Raw genomic sequence first — 21,211 nt, 5'->3', positions numbered from 1 at the left:
GCTACATCATGTCTGCCTCCTCATAAAGACATCCTTTTATAAAGAATACCTTTTCCAATGTGTTTTACAGTAAAAGTATTTTCTATGTAGCTCATAATACATAGCTCATTGGAAGTCCACTTGTATGGAACAAATAAGCAGAAGCAATGTAATATTGATCAAATATTCCATTTTAGTGATGTTTGTCGGACAAATGCAGCAAGAATACTGGGTGGGGGATAATACTTGTTTTCTTTTCCCCAAAACAGAGCCATGAATGAGCAGATGGGCTTCAGTTTAACATCTAAATTGCAGCATATCTTATAGTGCAATACTACTGTTGGAGTGTCAAACTGAGAGGATTTTGCTTTAATTCCGAGCATGGTACTTCAACATACTTAACCCAGCAGAGAATGGCAACAACGAAGCCAGATAGATAAGTATGAAAAGAAGATACTCATTCAACAAAAGTAGCATTCAATTAGTTTCATGCAATTGTCGAGGTACAAAGTTCAGATAAATTTCTGCATAATATTGGGATGTGGAGACATCCTTTGGATGATTAATGTATTGCAATCCCTTTAAACTATTGAACACAAAATTAAGTTGTGTGGAACTTAGATCTAGTCCACACTGTGGACTGTATAGCACTTTGGAATATTTGATCTGTGAAGGACAAAAGTATTCAAATAATCATGACTTTCATCATGTGTTTGTGACAGCTCCAATAATTTATTCTATTTGCAGTGACACATAACATTATCTCCTTGTTATGTATATCCTGAAACTATATACTGTTCTTTTTAATGTTATTTGAAATTTAGATTGCTATTGTATTTCTTATGTAGCTGAAGCTGAATTAGAAGTATTGTCCGCAGCCTACAGAACATCACTGTGGTTTATTGGTGCCATCATGATGTCACACCAGTCAATACTAGTATGCTTCAGAGCATAGGACAAGTAGGAATCAGCCTGTGCAGCACAAAGTAATGGGAGAAACCAAAAATAGATTAAGGAGCGGAAACTCAGCTGATCTAGAACTTTGTTCCTTGAATTCCACCTTCAAAACTTTTATCTGTACTAGATCTGGTCTTCCATTCATTGCCTACTACATTTGATCTGTTATATCCTGAACTACAGAATAGGGTGACTACAGAACCAGTCTGCTATTTAGGACTCAAGAACACCTCCATAATCATGGATTGCACATTCTTTCCCACAGAAAATCATATACTACTTGGTGGCTCATGGACCCTCATTCTTAACCCTTTACACTATTGCTTGCAGATATGTTCACACTTAAACTTCATTCAACGCAAAGTGAAATAAAAACATTTTCATACGGAAAACAAAACAGGTTTAATTCATACGTTATTGACATTCTTTATGTACAGCATATACAACAATGAATGTAAGATTAGTCTGTCTTACTACCAAGGAGCCAGGTGGCAGACCTTATAACAAAAAAATGGTCCATCAACTACAAGGAAATGTCAGAGCATTCTCTAGTGGTTTTGTTCATTTGATCTCAAATCTAATTAAAACTTCATCAGCTTTTTCACCTAGACTCACACTACCCAAAACTAAAACTAGAGCACAATCCTCACAAAGTGACCTCCTTAATGCAGCAAATAAATAGCTGCCATGGAAACTAGGGCTGCACTTGACTGATGTTAACAAGCCTACAGGACTGTATGCACACTGTAGGCTAACAGCCAATTATCTAAACATGGCCAACATGATTTTTCCTGATGATTAATTTTTTGCAGCTCTCAAACAAGATTAAAGTCTGCAAAGCAATTGAAAAGCTAGAAAGCAAAGAGCCATAGTACACCGAAATTGAAAAATACAGATGTCATAGCATGAAAAGACTTTAAACTAATAGTATAAAATAATCAAATATTAAAAATTTAACATTGAAATATGAACTAGTTTGAATAATTTAAGTTCAATGATTTTTAGTACAAATTTTTAAAAAATGACTGCACAGCCCTAATGAAAACAACTTTTATCTCTTCAATGCTAAGGACATCACATCCAAAGGCATTAAGATAAATAATTCCCAATTGTTCCAAATCCAAAAGTCATTCTGTTTATACAAAATACTGACTTTTCAAGTATCACTAAAGTACAATCACAATTCTTATCTTTCAGAAACTGAATATACAAAGCACGTTTCAAAATATTTCCAGATGCAAAGAATACAAATAACTATTAATTATATACGATTGCAATTCTGCCTGCAAAACTTCATCAGGAAATGTACATAAGGCCTCCTGTAAAATGTACATCTATATGTAGTGTTACAACCACATGTTCAAATAAAAATTTGACAATATCATACATACTTCCACTTACTAAGATTGACAATCCCAAAATACAGTACTTTTCTGTACAAAAAGGATTTCCTTTTGAGATGGAAAGTAATTTTGGTTTCCATGGTAACTGGGTGCCTCGGTCTAATCTTTTCAATTTTACTATGCACAACTTTCACTGAAACAAGGAAACATTACGATTGTAAATTTTTCAAAATTTACCATATGAACAGAATATCATTAGCTACAATTATAACAAAACATACTGTCCTAATAGATAAAAAGCTAGTTCATCTTTTAAGCCATAGAAAGATAGTTTTTTAAAAATCACTTTTGATTTAAAGAACTTTACATTATACAACACTCTGCAAGGGAAGGGGAGCAAGTTAGTGAATGTACATTACGATGCAAACTTTGTTTTCTGAAGGGTAAAAGACTTCTTAACATTTACAGCATCAGGTTTACAAATGTACAATTTTACAACCAAACTATGTATTACTACCAAGTTAGCCAAGCTTGTGATTAAACACTGAAATTGCAGGTTCTCTTTTGTTTACAAATTGTAAACTTACACCTATAAATTGGAAATCTACACATATACACTATGTATTTAGAAGTAAAACAAGTTTCATTATTTTTACATGCGTTATGTTGGGCTACCAAGACCAGCCTTTAATGACCCATTAATTTTCAAATCTGCACAAGATTTCTAATTTTTAAATTGAAAAAGTAAAAATAAAACTGCCACACAGTCATACACCTCCTTACATTAGTAATTTAAAAATACAAATTCCCTCAAATCTTTGCAAAATAGACTGAAAAGCCAAATTTTGATAGGGGAAAAAAATCAACTTTTCAGGCAATTTTTACATTTAGGTTATGCGTATTACAATGATTCCTTAACTGCCACTTTGTCCAATGGTTAAATACATATGTATATACATCACTGCTATACATTGCTGAAGTAGAAAAACAGGGCAGTGTTTATCTCAAAAAATAAAACCCTATCGAGTATCAACATCTCCATAGTAAAATAAACATCAGGAGTAACATTACATATCAGCCTGTCATTTAAGCACTTCCCTGAATTACATCAAATTTCAACAAACCAAAACCATTTGGTGTGCTATTTAAATATTGGAGTCAACAAGCATTTGCTGAAGTATAATTTAACTTCATCCTGTTTTGATTATTTGATTAATAGAGTATTTTAATTAGCATCTCCCGTAAAAGTGGAACTAATCAATTGGGCTTGAAAAGTATCTAAAACTACCTGAATTTAAAGTTAATCTAAAGAAATATAAAATTCTTTACAAAATAAAACAAATGATTTTACAAGATATAATTTACAGCATGCACAATTTTGTTCAATACAATTATGTTAAATTTATACAATCTGTACTTTACCAAGTTTTCCCACAACCTGCCAGCAAGAAGAAACCAAATGCACAGACTTGGACACGAGTTGCAATTGACTGGTAAAATATACAATTTACAATTAATTTTTAAAAATGCAACAATAAAATGTTATTTTGTCTCTCCACTATTAAGGCCTTCATTGTTTGGTACACCCAATATTTAAGTAGCACAGTTTAGTATATTTCTTGTGTAAATCAAAAACTTAGAGTATTCCATTTTGTGGTCCTCCAATTGGCCCCAGATCAGTGCTATTCTTCATGTAATACTTTTCCAGTTTGGCTAAGATGTGTTTTCCATAAGTGTATTTTCGTAAGGTTGTAATATGAGGACGAATCTGTATACAAACAAAAAAACATTCAGAAACATCTTTTAAAGTGACTCATAAAATTGATAGACCCATTCTACTTTAATAATTAGTGCCTACTATAGAATGGGATACATATAACATTAGAAGAGACGTAGCTGAAAATCCAGGTATTTCAATTGCATCTTTCAATTTGCAAATACTACTAAAAATGTAACAAAATATACTTGCATTATTTACCAAATAAAGGCAGAGTTGTAGAGCACAAAAACAGGCCCTCTTACCCAAATTTTTCATGCGGGCACAGATGCAACCTGTAAAGCACTGGAATAACTCAGTGGATTAGGTACAATATGAGGGAAATGGGTAGTCAACATTTCAGGCTGTAGCTCTTCAAATGGACAAGAAAGTAGAAATAGCCAGTATAAAACGGTGCAAGGAAGAGGCAGGTGATAATTGAACCCAAGTGAGAGGGTTAGGACTTAAGACAAAACAGCAGAATTTTGCCATTCAGTCCATCGAGCCTGCACTACAATTCCATCATGCTGATCTCGGATCCCACTCAACCTCTTTATCTGCCCTCTCACCATACCCCTTGATGCCCCGACCAATCAGGAATCTATCAACTTCTGCTTTAAATATACCCAGGGACTTGTCCTCAACCGCAGTCAGTGGCAGAGCATTCCACAGATTCACCACTCTTTGGCTTAAAAAATTTCCTTCTTCCTTCTATTCTAAAGGGAAGTTTGAAGCTGTGCCTTCGAGTTCTGGACACCCCCACCAGAGGAAACATCCTTTCCATGTTCACCTTATCTAGTCCTTTCAACATTCAGTAGGTTTCAATGAGATCCCCACGCATTCTTCTACATTCCAGCAAGTGCAGCCCCAAAGCTGCCAAATGGTCCTCGTAGGTTAACCCCTTCATTCCCAGAATCATCCTCATGAACCTCCTCTGGACTCCCTCTAATGACAACACATCCTTTCTCAGATAAGGGGCCCAAAACATTGACAATACCCTAAATGCAGCCTGACTAGAGTCTTATAAAGCTTCAGAATTATCTCCTTATTTTTATATTCTATTCCCCTTGAAATAAATGCCAACATTGCATTTGCCTTTTTTACCACAGACTCAAACTGTAATTAACCTTCTGGGAGTCTTGCATGAGGGCTCCTAAGTCTGTCTACATCTCTGATGTTTGAATTGTCTCCCTATTTAGATAATAGTTTGCACTATTGTTCCTTTTACCAAAATGCACTATCATACATTTCCCAACACTGTATTCCATCTGCCACTTTATTGCCTATTCTTCCAATTTGTCTAAGTCCTGCCTGCAATCGCATTGCTTTCCCAGCACTACCTACCCCTCCACCTATCTTTGTATCATCCGCAAACTTGGCCACAAAGCCATCAATTCCACTATTGTATTGACAAACAATGTGAAAAGTAGCAGTCCCAATATGGACCTCTCATAGGTAGGCGATAGGGTTGATAGGCACATGAGGGCAGAAATGATGCCAGAAGGTTAAAGGTAATAGGTGGAAGTGCTAAAGGGTGGAATATGATAGAGGACAGTGGAGCATGGAACAACAGAGGTTGTGGTGGGGAGGGCAACTAATGGAAGGATATTGTGCTTGACAGACAGCTGGATCAGGTGAAGGGGCAAAGAGAGAAGAGTGAGAGTGAGCCAGAGATATGATATAGGAGGAGAAAGACAATTACTGGATGCTTGACCATCTGATATTCATGCTGCAAGATAGGAGATGCTGAGGTACAATCTGAGGTGTTTGTATCTTTAATTTTCATTTGGCTGCAAACTGGCAGTGGAGGAGGCTGTAGACAGGTATGTCAGTGTGTGAATGCAAAGTATAATTGAAATGGCTGGTCACTGGGAATTCCTGGCTGGCACAATTGACGGCCAGATACTTCCACAGCCAGGACATGCTCAAATGAAAATGGTGGACAGCACTTCATGTTTCACCAGGTTGGGTAAGCTCCAACCTGGAAGAGTGATAGTCAAATTCTGAATTTCCAGTAACCAACCACCCTCAGTCCTTTTCCCTTTTTCCCCTCTCTCCTCCTGATCCAACTGGCCCCCACATGCCCATACATCCACGCTGGTTGCCCTGCCTACCTCGCTGCCTTTATTCTATGCACTGTCCTCTCCTTCAGCTCTGTCACTTCCATCCATCACCCAACCCCAAGCTTCTTATTTCATTCCTGCCCTCACTATCATCCCACCTCATCAGCTGGATCCACCCGACACCTTCTAGTTCTTGCTACCCCCATTCCCTCCATCTTTTCACACCCGCCATCTCCCCTTTCTTTCTAGTTTAGATGAAAGATCTCGACCTGGAAAGTTGACTCAGATGCTGCCCGACCTGCTGAGTTCCTTCACTGCTTTTTGTATTGCTTCATATCCCAGCAACTTGTGCTTTTATGAGGACCCAAATGCCTTCCCAAGCTAGTTCCAAGTGCCTGCACTGGGTCCATATTCCTCTAGAGTTCAAAAGGACACAAGTTTAGACTTTGATAATCTCTGGCTTTGTTTTAATGGAATGGTGGTATCCTACTCAGTGTTAATTACAAAATACACAGCTATGTACGTTAACATTTTGTTTCCTTGAGCAGACAGTAATAATACTTTCTGATAACCACTGATAGTCATAAAGCAGAGCACAGAAAGGAGTCATTTGGATTGAGTCTGCACTGACCATTACGCACCCATTTACACTCATCTAAGATTAATCCCGCTTTACTCTCCCCACATTCCCATCAACTTCCATTAAGATTCTTACACAACAGGAACAATTTACTGTGTAGTGGTTAATTAAGCTAACAACCTGCATGTCTTTGGGATGGGGGGATATAACTGAGCTGTACATTGAAACCGAGTCTCATGCAAACTGCACACAAACAGCACTAAAGATCAGGATTGAACTAGGGTGGCACTGTACTTACATTGTTTAAATCTCTTGTGTTAATATACTAGCCTTTAGTATATTAAATACTAATTTGAATTATCAAGCATATCAATAAAAATTTACCTTGTGCATGATGATTTTACGCTGAGCTGGTTCTGCCACATCAATCATCTTCTGAACCACATAGTTAGCATATTGATCTTTCATCATTGTGTATAAGGCACTATGAGGACCATCATTCTGACAACAGATCTCATCGATCAATAAAGCACGTTCAGTACGAGAGGCATGAGTGACACACTTTTCCACAACATTGCTAGGGGGAAAAAAATCATTAAAGCATGTTCAATCCACCAAACAAAAGATTTTCATTTTCAAATTTTGTTGTGCAGAGTGGTGGCATGAAGGGTCTTCAATGAAAGACAAAGATGGTTGAACTAGGATGTACTTATAATATTTAACCTACTAAAGTATTCTTATATTACACCATTTATGACTGAACGTTTCATTCAATCATCCTACTTAATGTATCTTCAAAAAGATAAAAGTATATGGGAATAGCCTCACAGTCCTATTATTAGTTTCCAAGTACATATTTATGTGAAATGCAAATTTGTATACCTGGCAAACTTATGTTGACTCAGAGCAAGAACTTTCCCCCTTATTTCAGCAACAATCTTGCTCTTATCTTCAGGGCGCCCATGCTCCAAAACGTGCTGGATGACATAATTTCCATATTGATCCTAATAAAACACAATGAAGAGACTTCTGTATCAATACATAATTCCATAAACAGTGTTTTGTTACAAGCATTTTTCCAATTGGCTGTTAAATTTTGATTCCCTCTAATGGTAAATGATATTGTAAACGCCTCAGGGGAAAATAAAAATTCCTAGTTCATAGAGTTGAGTCAATTTAATTTACTGCAGCAAGTAGTAATTAGTAGTAAGTAAAGTTACAAAATGCCCGAACTGTGTGCCTATTGACAAGGTTTAATTTGATAGTGTATGACAGATTAGAGGACATAAATTTAAACAAGAGAGATGGCAGATGCTGGAATTTGCAGCATAAAAACAAGTGTGGTAAGAACTCAGTGGGTTGATGTTTCTAGCTAAACCCCTTCATCTGAACTCCAGAAAATAAAAATCAAGACCCAAAATATCAACTGTCTCTTTCCCTCCTTTCCAGATGTTACCTGAACTGCTGAGGTATTTTAATTAGTTTTTTAAAAAATCAGTTATCCATCTCACCAGGATCATTTAGTTACATTTTTTAAAATCCGGCCAAAATTAAATATCACAAAATATATTTCAGGAAGCTGTATTCGCAACACTTCAGGATTAACTAAAGAACGCCACTAAATCTCCATATTTTTCCTTCTCCAAATCATTTCTAACATTCCCTAATTTCCTTATACTTTATTTCTCCGGAGAATCCTATTTAATGATCTTAAAAATACTTTTTCTTATGTATCTATGCAAGGAAACTGAACCTCATTTACTATAACCTCAGTTAATAAGAAAAGCTTCATCGCAGAAATGGGCAGGTAGCAATCAGATGCAAGTATTTGTCAAAGCTGATAGTTGCAATGGATACATGTTTACACCTCATTACTTAGCTTCTGTTACTTAGATTAACGATTGTATCACTAAGTACTAAGCACAGATAAGTGGAATTTGCAATTAAAGACAATGAATATATGATATTAGTGGTGATGGCAAGAAATGCATGTTATATCATGGAATACACACATTTTCTTTCTTAAATGTAGATGTAATCAATTAACTATCAAATTGAAAAGAGCAACAGAACTACTTATTTAAATAGATAATTATTATAATTTAAGAATGTGATCCGCAAAACACTGAGTTAATATTAACATCTCAGAAAAGGTCATTTTTAGCCATCTATAAATCAACGACCCTAGAAGTGTCAGATCTGATATCAAAATCATGCTAATGATCTTAGAATTCCTTGTAAAAGAGGTGTAAACTTAACTGAATTAATACGTGTTAACTGATCTCACCTGCACTAATTGTTCAGTGTGCTGATGCAATTCCTCTAAGATTGGAAGAGTCTGCTCAGGTGTGCAGTGTTCCAAAATACGCTGAATAACTCGACAACCGTAAGGATGCATGGACAAGACAAATACCTAGAATAAAAGACAAAATTATTGTAAAATTCTTCCATCTTTTCTCCAACACATCAACCTTGCTTTGTCAGAATCTGATAGAATATATTTTTCTTCCAGTAAAAATATTTTTTAAATGCTTAGGTGGGAGGAGGCTGTGGGGAAAGAAAAGCAATACCAGACACCTTTTTTCCAGAAAAACACAGTTGAAGAAATGTGAATACAGTGGATTCCATTAACTGGGACATTGGTTAAACAGCCACAAGGGACAACTCTTAAAGAACAAAAACAAATCCAGAATATACCTGGGATTTGCTTTGTTTAATTTGGACAATCACCATCATCATGTGCCATGTCATATGACATGGGTGATCATGATCTATGACTATGATCATTCTTGGCAAGTTTTTCTCCAGAAGTGGTTTGCCATTGCAATCTTTTGGGCAGTGCCTTTACAAGACAGATGACCCCAGCCGTTATCAATGCTCTTCAGAAATTGCCCAGTGACAATGGCTGCACAACCAACTCGTGATGTGCACCAGCTGCTCATATGATCATCCACCACCTGCTTTCAATGTTTTATGCGACCCTGATCATGGGGCCAAACAGGTGCTACAACTTGCCCAAGGATGACCCACAGGCTAGCAGAGCGAAGGAGTGCATTATACCCACCTCTTTTGATAGAGACAGATTTCCACCCTGCCATCCATATTTGGGACAATATACTGCTTAATTGGATAGAAGACTGCTGCTGAACATTTTCTAACCAGCACCAGTTACATGCTAAGTTTTTAAGTAGTGTTGGGTGGAGTGGGGTGGGGTGGGGGGGGGGGGGGTGTGTGTGTGTGTGTTCAAAACACAATGATTTTTGTCATAGACAGTTGGGAGAAATAAGCAGTAAGAAGATTAGCACACCCAGCTAAGCCAAATGCTTATTTAAAATTTCTTATCTGAAAATAACTGTTGGCACCTGCTATAACTTTAGAGTTTCTCTACTTAATTGTGATAACCTCCACCATGGCCATTTCGTTAAGGTGGACCAAAGCACAAATTGGTCTAACAATAGTCCTAATAATAGAAGTCAACATTACTATGAGCAAAGTTTATACAGTTTTAAATGCTTCCATCTGATAAAGGCTTGAACACCTCATTCACACTGAAGATTAGATATTGCAGTCCTGATTCTGGTTTAAAAACAGGAAGTTAGATAATAATGAGCATCAACCCAATCTTGCTCACTGTAGAGAGATCAGAAAAGGCCACAGAGGGTTGCACACTCAGCCAGCTCCATGAGCACTAGCCTCCCCTGCATAAAGGACATCTTCAAAAGGCAATACCTCAAAAAGGTGGCATTCATTATTAAGGACCCCAGAAAAAGTACAAATGATTTAGTCACAATCTTCCAATCCTTCATGGACACAGGGATAGAGTCAGAGCAGTGAAGGACTAAAATGCCGGCAATTCAGTTTAAAAAAGTGTAATGGCACTTGTCATTTTAATTTCAGTGAGGATATTTTAATTATCAAGATGTTGCTTAACCAGTAAATGCAATGTCAAGCAGCACAAGCCGGTAATGTGAAATAACTTTATCAGGGAATATTCAAGCAATAATAAGTATACGGGAAAAGTTTTGGTGATAACTGTCGAAAGTGAGCATTAGGAAAGTTAAAACAAGCTGTTAAGGAGGTGAAAGTAAGTTGTATTAGAGATTGCAATGGCATTAGACTTAAAGCTCAACTTTGTGTTAGGTATGTTACCATACTTATCAGGTGACTGCTCAGAAAAATTTCTGGAAAATGTTCATAACCAAGATTGAAAAAAATGGCTTCCTTTAGAAATTGATGTTGATTTCCTTAGAGCATAGGTTAAGTGAAGCATATGGTTTTGATGTAAGAAATAAGAATTAGTTTATAGTGACCTTACTTAATATGATTGCTGAGGAATCAGCTGTTCTGCAAATAGACGGTTTGCAGTGAGGATTTCTACAAAAAAAGTGTGGCTGATTTAAGTGACTATCAAAATAAAACATACAGGAGCAAGGGTAGGGGAAAGGTTTAACTGCGTGGCTCTTCTGAAGAGAACAACTAAAATGAAAGTGCCAAGTCGACAAGCTGAGGAAATCTGAACAGGAAAGCCTGTGATATATAACACTGAGAGTATTTGACTTCTTTACGCATACCAATTTATTTTGTTTGTTATGTCTTGGGGAGGCAGTGGGGGTATGCTCCCACTACCTATTAAATGCTCCCAATGGCATGTGTCTCTGACAACCAAGCCCCGCTCCTGGTCTTCACATGTGACTTAGCTACTGAACCTGTCGTAACTGCTTCTATTGACAGAAGGGGCAAGTGTGGGTTATTGGCACCTTAAAACCTGTTGCTTGGGCAGATGGGGCTCGTAAGCCAAGTTTGGCAGCTCATCTAGGTGAAGGAAAACTCTGATCTCAAACCTCCACGACCTTGCAGTTATACCCACTCACAGGGAAGGCCTTGGGAGTAAACCCCTGCTGGATTCCCCAAGGCAATCCTATATTGAGTTCAACTCTGACCAGCAATTCCTGCAACACTGCTGGTGCCAAATGTATCGGCCTCTGCCATTCCTTTGGATTTACCAGATACATGAAGAGGGGGAGTCTGCTACATGGGCAACAGCTAGCTCTCCATATTGTACTACTCTAGTTTGCATAACATGTAGACAGCTGGGACATAACTTCCATGGTCACCCCAGACCAATGGAGGTCTTTATTTGACATGATGAAATACAAGGAGTTTTTGTATCAATTTTATTCAAATATTTAATTTCATATATATGCATTTTTCCTCATCCCTTATGGGTTCCCTCAATCTTGGGTCCTCTACCAGAGGCCTGGGAGCTTGAGGATTCGGCTCACTATCCTTGCTGTTCCTAGTAGTGTGCTCTTCTGGAACAAGATCTCCCCTGTTGTTCCTGGGATTTGTTGGGGCTACTCCCCCACTCCGGGTGTCACAGCTCCAAGTGTTCCTATCACCACCGGGATTACTCTGGCTTTAACCTTCTACATCAGTTCTATCTGCTCTTTCTAGTCCTGGTATTTTACCAGCTCTATTTTTTCTTGATGTTACTGTCATTCAGGATTGCCACATCTATTACTATGGCTTTCTTCTGTTCCTTGTCCAGTATTACTATGCCTGGTTAGTTGGCCAGTACCTGCTTATCAGTCTGTTTTTGGAAGTACCATAAGATCTTAGCTCTGTCATTCTCCACTACCTCCTTGGTGTTTCCAATTTGGATGTGGGTGCATCCAATCCATACTCAGCGCAGATGTTCCTGTACACAATTCCTACGACTTGGTTGTGCCGTTCAGTGTATGCTGTCCCTGTATGCATCTTGCACCTTGCTACTACGTGCTGGATGGTTTCAGCGGATTCCTTGCACAGTTTGCTCGAGTCTTGTCTGGTGTGCTTCTATTGCTCGTTCTCACCGTTTTTGTGCTGTCCCTCAGCCCTGCCATTTCCACCCACTGGTAGGACTTTCTTATATCAGCCACCTCTGATATCTAGCGATGGTATATCTTGTGCAGTTGCTTGTCTTCCCATGGCCTCTGGTCCTCTAGCTCTGCTTCACCCACTTCCTTTTCCAAATCCCCTGCCTGCTGTCTGAGGTATTACCCTAGCAGGTCATCCTTAGGGGATATCTTCCTGACATATACTCATGATTGTTTTGCATTTCTTCCAAGACTGTGGTTGACACTTCCAATTCCCCAGTCCTCCTTTATTCCAGCAGGTGCGCAGTTGCTGGATGACAGACCTTAAAATGGAATCCTCCATGTATTGTTTAAGTAGTTTCCAGGTGTTGACATCAGTGGCTTCCAGTTCATTCCTTGTCTGGCACACTACTGCAGCTGGGTATGTGATGACTGGTAAGGAAAATGTGTTGATGGCTCTGATCCTGTTCTTCCCATTCAGCTGGCTTTTTAGGACCTGTCTCACTCTTTGGAGGTACTTGGATGTTGCAGCCTTCCTTGTGTCCTCATTGTGGCTTCTGTGTACCTGCAGAATCCAAGTATTTGTAGCTGTCCTGTACATCTGGTATGTGGCCTTCAGGTAACTGGAATCCTTCCGTCTTGATGAGTTTTGCTCTTTTCACTACCATTCACCTGCACTTTTCCAGTCCAAATGACATCCTGATGTCTCTGCGGTATATCCTTGTCAGGTGGATTAGTGAGTCAATGTCTCTTTCATTTCTGGCATTCAGCTTGATGTCATCCATGTACACGAGGCGGCTGATGGGGTTTAAGCCTATGCAGAAAAGCAGCAGGGGATAAGTGCATCATCCTGGTATATTCCACATCTGATGGTTACTTGTGCGACTGGCTTTGAGTAAACTTCTAGCATTGTCTTCCAAAAACCCACTGAGTTCTTAATGAAGGTCCACAATGTCTTGTTGACCTTGTACAGGGACAAGCATTCCAGGATCCATGTATGGACATTGAGTTGTACGCTTTCTGGCAATTGATCTAAGCTGTGGTTAGGTTGGTTTGCCTGATCTTGGGAGTCTCAAATGACTATTTTGTCTACCAGTCGTTGGTGCTTGGAGCCTCTTGTTCCATTACCAACCCCCTTCTGAGCTGGGCTCAGGAATTAACACACACGTTCCTTCAGCTTGGTGGCTATGATATCTGATAGGAGCTTCCATGTTGTTGAAAGGCAGGTGATAGGCTGATCATTTGATGGTGCTGCTCCTTTGTGAGGATTCTTCATTATGAGTACTGTCCGTCCTTGAGTTAGCTAGTCAGGGTGAGAGCCTGCTTCAAGCAGCCGGTTCATTTGGGCCAAGTGTGTTTCTTCAGCCAACAGGTGTGGGATCATGTCAGGCCCTGGTGATGTCCAGTTCTTCATACTTGCTACCCGTTGCTGGACATCTGTTGCTGTGATAGTGACTAGTATCTGTGTATTTGTACACAGCCTAGTATCTGTGGAATGCTCTGCCTCAGAAAGCAGTGGAGGCCAATTCTCTGGATGCTTTCAAGAAAGAGTTAGATAGAGCTCTTAAAGATAGCGGAGTCAAGGGATATGGGGAGAAGGCAGGAACAGGGTACTGACTGTGGATGATCAGCCATGATCACAGTGAATGGCGGTGCTGGCTCGAAGGTCTGAATGGTCTACTCCTGCACCTACTGTCTATTGACTAGTTCTTCCCCTGCGAGACTGCAGAAGTTTTTCAGTCACTGGTGTCATGTGATGCTTCTTTCTCCCATATACTCTTCCAGTACTTTTCAGTTGCCATTTTGGTTGGTTCAGGTACCGGCATGTTGTTGCTCTGGGACTGTGCTTTTTGGAGAACAGCGCATTTATTTGCTTGTCCTCTATGTCCTTAGTGTACCTCTGTGGTCTGGTAGCCAGAGCTGTTAACTGTTGCTTAGCAGTTTCCAGGGCTTTGGCTATGGACATGCCTCTGTATTTCCTAGTAGCCGAGATGAGTCTTTAGTGTTCCTACCTTTCTGCAGATCAGTTAGTCTGCTGATCTCCACCCTTGTGGTTTTCATCTTGGCTTCTAATCCAGAGGGGGTTATAACAGTACATTCCACTGTATTTCATTTTGTAGCCCAGCATTTCTAGAACTGCTGCTGTTGATACATATATCAGGTTATATTTTAGTTATATTGGAGGCTGCAATTGTGAGCAGTGTTTCTAGCATGCGATCTGATGGAATTTTATCACTAAATCTGGGGGGGGGGGGGGGAGCTTGGTTCGTTGATTTGACTGTCACCAGTTTAGCTTTAATCTTTTCTTTGGTTGCAGCAGCCAGTGTCAATATGCCCCGAGGTGAGGTTCGAACTTGCATTTCCCGTGTACAAGTAATACTATAACCTTTGTGCCATCTGTGGGCTGTGGCGGTGGAGTTTGAACTCATATTTCCTGATCAGCTTGGTTCTGCAGCAATGGTGCATCATAATTGTTTGTCTTCCAATTCAAGATATGATAACAATCCTCTAGTGACGACGTTTGATTGCTGGGTAACCAATTGTTTTTCTGTGAATGTGGACGATGGTTTTCGTTGTTGCCAGAGTCTCCACATGGGCTTGATGTATCCTCTTTCATGTGGGTTGCTGTTAAAGTAGCATTCCATTAATTCCATGTTGTCCAATCTCGATTTGCTTCAGTAGCCAATTTCTCACCAGATGGTCCCAGTTCCCTAATCACTGGCATGGACCTTGTTAATCCAGGCAATGTCAAAGCTGGGATGATTCTTCTTGTTATTGTCACTCTCATCTGGAGGTTTTTGTTGGCAAATGGAGAGTGAAGGGTCCAGTCTAAGACCTCTACCAGGCAGCCAACATGGGACCTGAACCCAGACCCTCGCGCCCCGGAGCCCCAATGGTTCTCAGTGTCAGCCTCCAAAGTTCCCAAAGGTTATTAAGGTTCTTAATAAGAATCTTATTTCAATTATGCCAATTTCTTGTTTGTTTAACAGTCAAATATGAAAGTAAAAACCCATTTTGTTTACACTTTTAAACCTGGTTGCAGCCACCACAAAACTGGAGTTAAAGGAAGACGCCCTCAGCCCAGAGCAATTATGCAAGAAACAGAAAGGTTTGCCTTCAGTAAGTATTGTTTTGAAAGGATAGTTTCAGTCTGGTTGGTTTGTCTGCTTTACATTCTATAAGCATAAATAATGGCTTTATCAAACAAGCTGATATTTATTAACATATAACATCACATCAAGTAGAACAGAATTAAGTGTCAAAAGGTTTATGCACATTTTATCAAGTATGGAAATAAGTAAACACAAAAGCTTGGAATCATTTTCTACACAAGATTTCAGTTCTCAGAAAAAAAATTCATACAAGAGCCATCAGCTTTAAATCCCTGGATATTAACAAATCTGATGGCCTGTCCTGGGTGCAGCACATTTATATAATCATAACAAAAGCATACCAGCATCTTTACTTAGAATCAGTATCAGGTTTAATATGTGGTGAAATTTGTTGTTTTGTGGCAGTACAGTGCAATAGATAATAAAATGTATAGTACTGTCCAAAAAGTCTTAAGCACCCTAGATTTTTCATACCAATTCTGTTTTAGATGGGTTTTTTTTGTCTTTTGCATTAGTGTGCAGTAGAAAATATCAAATTTTAGATGACCAAACATTTATTTTTCAAAAAAAGTTACAGAAAAAAATATTGCATTTTGTTAAAGAAATTAACATATTAAACTTTTCAAGTAAAAACTTGATTACTTTGTAGGTATATTGCCCATTATTAAACAAAGATAACAAACATGATCAATAACATGAGTTGAATGAACTAAACTGATTAACTGAAACAGAAACGGTGTAGAAGTAATCAAACTGGACAACAAAACTAAAAGATAAGGGGGTGGTAGATGTGGCAGTTTAACCTTTAAATCATCAATTCTTACACAATAACAAGAGTACAGCAACAAAACAGAAGATGGTCATCCTGTATTAGAAAGGCCTCTCCCAAGCAGAATATTTGCAGCAGCATGAGTTTCAAGATGTGTTGTCCAAGCTCTTCTGAAGAAGCACAAAGAAAAAGGCAACATCTATCAAGGATCTCCACCATGGCAGATTTTGCAGCCACCATCAGGCTGGAGGTACAGACATCTGAATTCCCACACCACCAAAGTTAAAGGTACAAAAGTCTCACACCATCAGGTTCAACAACAGCTACGTACCTTCAAATCTTCCTACCCAGGCTTGTGCCCTGGAGAGGACACAGTCCACCAGAGGCACAAACCCATGATCCCTTGGGATTGAAGGCTGCTTACTACTATTACTACTTCCCTTCAGCTCTTTAGTTCTTGAACCAAGCAACAAAACCCTAATCACTACAGTTTGGCAACACTATGAACATTTTAGTTCATCATGATCAAAGTGGACTTTGATTATTGATCTAATTGCATTGTCTTGTAAAACACTGTGCATAATTTACAGTGCCTTGTAAATGTATTCAGTCCCCAACCCTTTCTACATATAAAAGGAGTATTACAACCAGGGACTGTGAATTTTTATTCTCCTTCCCCCCCGCCCCCACAGTGGAGCCCATAAAACAGGGAAAATTGTAACGCATGAAAAATATCAACAACTGAAATGTCAGCAGTTCAAAAGTGTTCATCCCCTTTGCTCAGTACGTAGTTGAACCATTCCTAGCAGCTGATACAGCCAGTGGTCTTTTAAAATAAGTCCCTATTAGCTTTGCTCAACATGATGGAGCAAGATTTACCTCCTTGCAAATATCAGTCAAGCTGTGCCAGGTTAGTTGGAGCAGCAACCTGGAAGTCTTGCCAGAGATGTTTGATCGGGTTAAGGTCAAGACTGTTGACTGGCAGTGAGCTTTGGGTTGTTTTCCTGCTGAAATATCAACTTCTTGCCAAGCTTAAGATTTCTGGCAGAGGCTAGCAGGTTTTTATCCATATTAGCAGCATTCATCTACCCAGCAATCCTGACCACATTTTCAGTCCCTGCTGGTGAAAAGCATCCCTATAGCACAAAGCTACCTCCACCATACTTTAAAGTAGGAATGGTATTACTTGCCTGATGTGATGTATTAGATTTACACCATATGTACCATTTAATGTTCAGGCCAAAATGTTTCACCTTAGTCTCATCCAACCACAAGACCTTCTACCATATCTATACAGTATCTTCTAACTGACACTTTACAAGTCTTTATGGGCAAGGGTATGCTTTATTTTGACAAGGCTTCTTCCTTGCCATTCTTCAATAAATACCCTTTCTGTGCAAGCCATAGAGATTGTGGAGCCATAAACCTCGTCTCCAGTTACAGCCATTGATTTCTGCAACCCAGATTGGCTGCTGACATCACATTAGCCGCTCTCCAAGTGCCATTTTTCTCCGACAACTAAGTTTAGAGGGGAGACCTCACCTAGGCAGTGTGGTTGTGGCTTCCTATTTTTTCCACTCTTTCATGATGGATTGCAGAGAGCTCCAAGCTATGTTCAGTGCTTTTGGGTTTTGTACCCTTCCTCAGATTTGTGCTTCTCTATTAACATTTCCCTGACTTGTCTTGAACGCTCTTTTGTCTTCATTTTGGTTTGTTCTGTTGACAATCTACCATACTGTTGGACCTTACAGAGAGACGGAGTACTTATTCTAATGAATTCATTGAAAATGATCCTCCAATTTACTACATCAACGAACTAGGTGAGTTGGTAATACTACACCTGAGAAAGGAGAAACTTAGCGTTGTAATTACTAAGGGAATAATTTCAGCCTCCTAATTTAGGTTTATAATTATTAATATATTGTTGACAGGTTTTTGGACTTTTTCTTTTGATTTGACAATGCTTTGTCGATTGGCTCCAAAGAAGTCTCACTTCAATATATTTTAAATTGTGGAAATGAGACATTAAAGTATGAAAATATTTGTGGGAGCTGAATACTTTTTCAAGCCACTGTATATTTATGTTTTTCTTGTGAATTTTATACAATGCTATGTGTCTGTGATGCTGCTCTAAGTAAGTTTTTCACTGCACTTGAGCAGAAGATGTACGCTGACAATATTCAATTGAGGAATATTTCTTTTAAACTGAATATTTGTATAAATATAATTAATCACAATTGCAACAAAAATTGTCTGTCTATCTGATGATACACACTAGTCTGATTATATTTGGATTTTTAAAACTTCCACTCAAGTGAATGCTTAATGAAAGAATAAGCTTGCTTAGCAGGAAACAATGGTATAATTCTGGAAAAATTCAGCTTCTAAAATTGTAAAAATACTTATTTAATGACCTTTTTCAGCTACATAAAAAAAATCTGCCTCGGCATCAATAACCTATACAGTGGGCCCTCCTTATCCGTGAATTCCACATACGCGAATTCAACCAACCATGAATCGCCAAAACCCGGAAGTGCTCTTCCAGCACTTGTTGTTCGAGCATGTAGACTTTTTTTCTTGTCATTATTCCCTATACAATGCAGTACAACAACTATTTTACATAGAATTTACATTGTATTAGGTATTATTAGAAATCTAGAGATGATTTAAAGTATACGGGAGGATGTGCGTGGGTTATCGTGGATTGGGATTGGAAAAAATCGGAGGTTCTTTTACTAAGTAAATCGGAACAGATACATCCGGTATTATTTAGTGTCAGTTAGTCAAACGTTTGTCTTAGTATATAGTATATATTTTACCTTTCTATGCATATAAAACACTTAAGAATGTATGTTTCAGCGCCGGGCTCAGGAACGGAAGCTCCTGATTTTGATCCAAGCGAAAGACCGCTCCCGAGTGTGCTCTCCACTGCGCCAGGTTGATGTGGAGGATCAAAAACCCAAAACCCAATAATTAAACCACTGCGTTGCTTAGTAATAATTGTAGCTTTCATCGGGGCAGGGCCTTTCTCACTTTATCCTTTAAATTAGTTCTGATCGTTGACCGATGTAGCCTAAAGCTTTTCCAATGACCGATGGCGTTTCACCTCTTTCTGATCACTTTATTATTTCCACTTTATTTTCAATCGTGATTGTGATTATTTTCGTGAACAGAAACACTGAGGATTCAGACCTCCGCCACTGGGTCCTAATGTCCACTGCACTGAGACAGGTTAAATAAGGTCTGGGGTTCCGCTGGGTCCTAAGGTCCACCGCATTGAATAAGGGACTTGAGCATCCGCGTATTTTGGTATCCGTGAGGGATCCCAGAACCAATCCCTTGCAGATAAGGAGGGCCGACTGTACTTATATTGCCAGACAATATAAGAGTATACATAAGAGTATACCAAGCATAATATTGTCATATTATTGTCTTAATTTTACAAAAATGTATTTCTGGTACTTTCACTTACCAAAGCTTGTGAACATTCTCCCTATGATTCATTGCTCCCTTTTGTAACATGTTGTAGGGTTTCACTGCTGCGTAACATGCTGTAAAGTTTCACTGATAATGTAATGGTTTCTCTGTATCAGCAATGTTTGGGTTATGACTAGAGATAACTGGGGTTTGGAATGCTGTTGTTCTTTCTTATGAGTCTGGGAGAGAGATTTTTGCGGTCTTTTGCTGGGGAGAGACGTGGAGAGAAGACGCAAATGGAGAGAGTTGGTAGACCACCTGACAGGGTGGACTTGGAGCGAAGGTCTGAAGGGCAGCGATAATCAGAGGAGATCAATGGTGGACGATCAGCTTATCAGTGAGCTCCAACATTGTGCAACAGACTGTTTAAAAAGATTGGGCTCTTTTTTTCTTTTCTTTACTAACTATATAGTCAAAGTAAGAATTATAAAGCTTAATCGTTTAATCGCATATTGTGTACAGTTTGTTATTTCAGGGTACTGATTTGTTACAGGGGACACATTGCTCAACATCCACCCAAACGACATTTCTTAAGTTTGGCCGGGCCGGGGATATCACGCCTTATATTAAGCCACTAGCCGAAGCGAGAGTTATACTTTAAAAGTAGACTAGCAATATACACATCGTATTATACTACAATTGCTTTACATTTGGTGAGGGTCCAGTCTGGAATTGCTACTTAGTAAAACTATGTTGAGTGCTGGTTTAAGAGAGTTCTTTAATTTTATCAGTTGTGGTACTTGAGAATAAGTCGTCACCACGTAAGTGTTTCATCTCTTGGGATGAGATACAACCAAAGGAAATAAAAGCACAGATGAAGCATCTTACTTGATATGGTTATCTTTACTTTAAAGGAGTTTCATTGAATCAAAGGTAACTGCTCACCTGTCCTTTAAAAGCGTCAATAATGAACTGGAGTGACTGTGGTTGCACACATTCAATACATTTTTGAACAACATGGTTTCCATTTTGGTCTTTAACACATTTTAAAACGTGTCCATCTAATTCTTTTACCATGTCATTCTGGAATGAGAAGAACACCATTAGAAACAGAATTTATGAGAAAAATACTACAATATTTATATAGTGTATAATTATTTTTTAAAAATCTGTTCAAACTTACAATTACCTGCTGGTCTGCTGAAATGGATTCTAAAGCCTTCTGAATAACACGACAACCATACATCTGGAGAGCCAAAGGTAAAACATGGCCACGGATACGTTGGGCTAAAGCTAGCTTCTGATCCAAACTTCCAAACTGAAAAGATCAAAACAAACCATAAATTTCAAGCCAAATGACATGTGAATCTAGCAACTCA

The 21,211-nt window shown here is 38.8% G+C and overlaps 1 protein-coding gene across 8 annotated transcripts in view; it reads right to left on the bottom strand.

Moving 5' to 3' along the window:
* Positions 1–1,313: 1,313 nt before the first annotated feature.
* Positions 1,314–21,211, bottom strand: part of LOC140733536 (pumilio homolog 2-like) — a 138,502-nt gene continuing 118,604 nt past the window's right edge. For 5 of the 8 annotated variants that reach the window (XM_073056986.1, XM_073056990.1, XM_073056985.1 and 2 more), the window contains 6 exons: positions 21,016–21,150; positions 20,778–20,915; positions 8,966–9,091; positions 7,561–7,682; positions 7,063–7,255; positions 1,314–4,047 (listed from right to left, as the gene is read on the bottom strand). In XM_073056986.1, coding sequence (XP_072913087.1) covers positions 3,916–4,047; positions 7,063–7,255; positions 7,561–7,682; positions 8,966–9,091; positions 20,778–20,915; positions 21,016–21,150 — 846 coding nt within the window. In that variant the 3' untranslated portion in view covers positions 1,314–3,915. The remainder of the gene's footprint in view (positions 4,048–7,062; positions 7,256–7,560; positions 7,683–8,965; positions 9,092–20,777; positions 20,916–21,015; positions 21,151–21,211) is intronic. The other 3 variants (XM_073056988.1, XM_073056993.1, XM_073056992.1) reach the window with 1 other exon arrangement.

The sequence above is a fragment of the Hemitrygon akajei genome, chromosome 9 (assembly GCF_048418815.1).
Source record: "Hemitrygon akajei chromosome 9, sHemAka1.3, whole genome shotgun sequence".
NCBI classification, from domain to species: domain Eukaryota; kingdom Metazoa; phylum Chordata; class Chondrichthyes; order Myliobatiformes; family Dasyatidae; genus Hemitrygon; species Hemitrygon akajei.
This window is presented reverse-complemented; position numbering and strand designations above follow the sequence as displayed.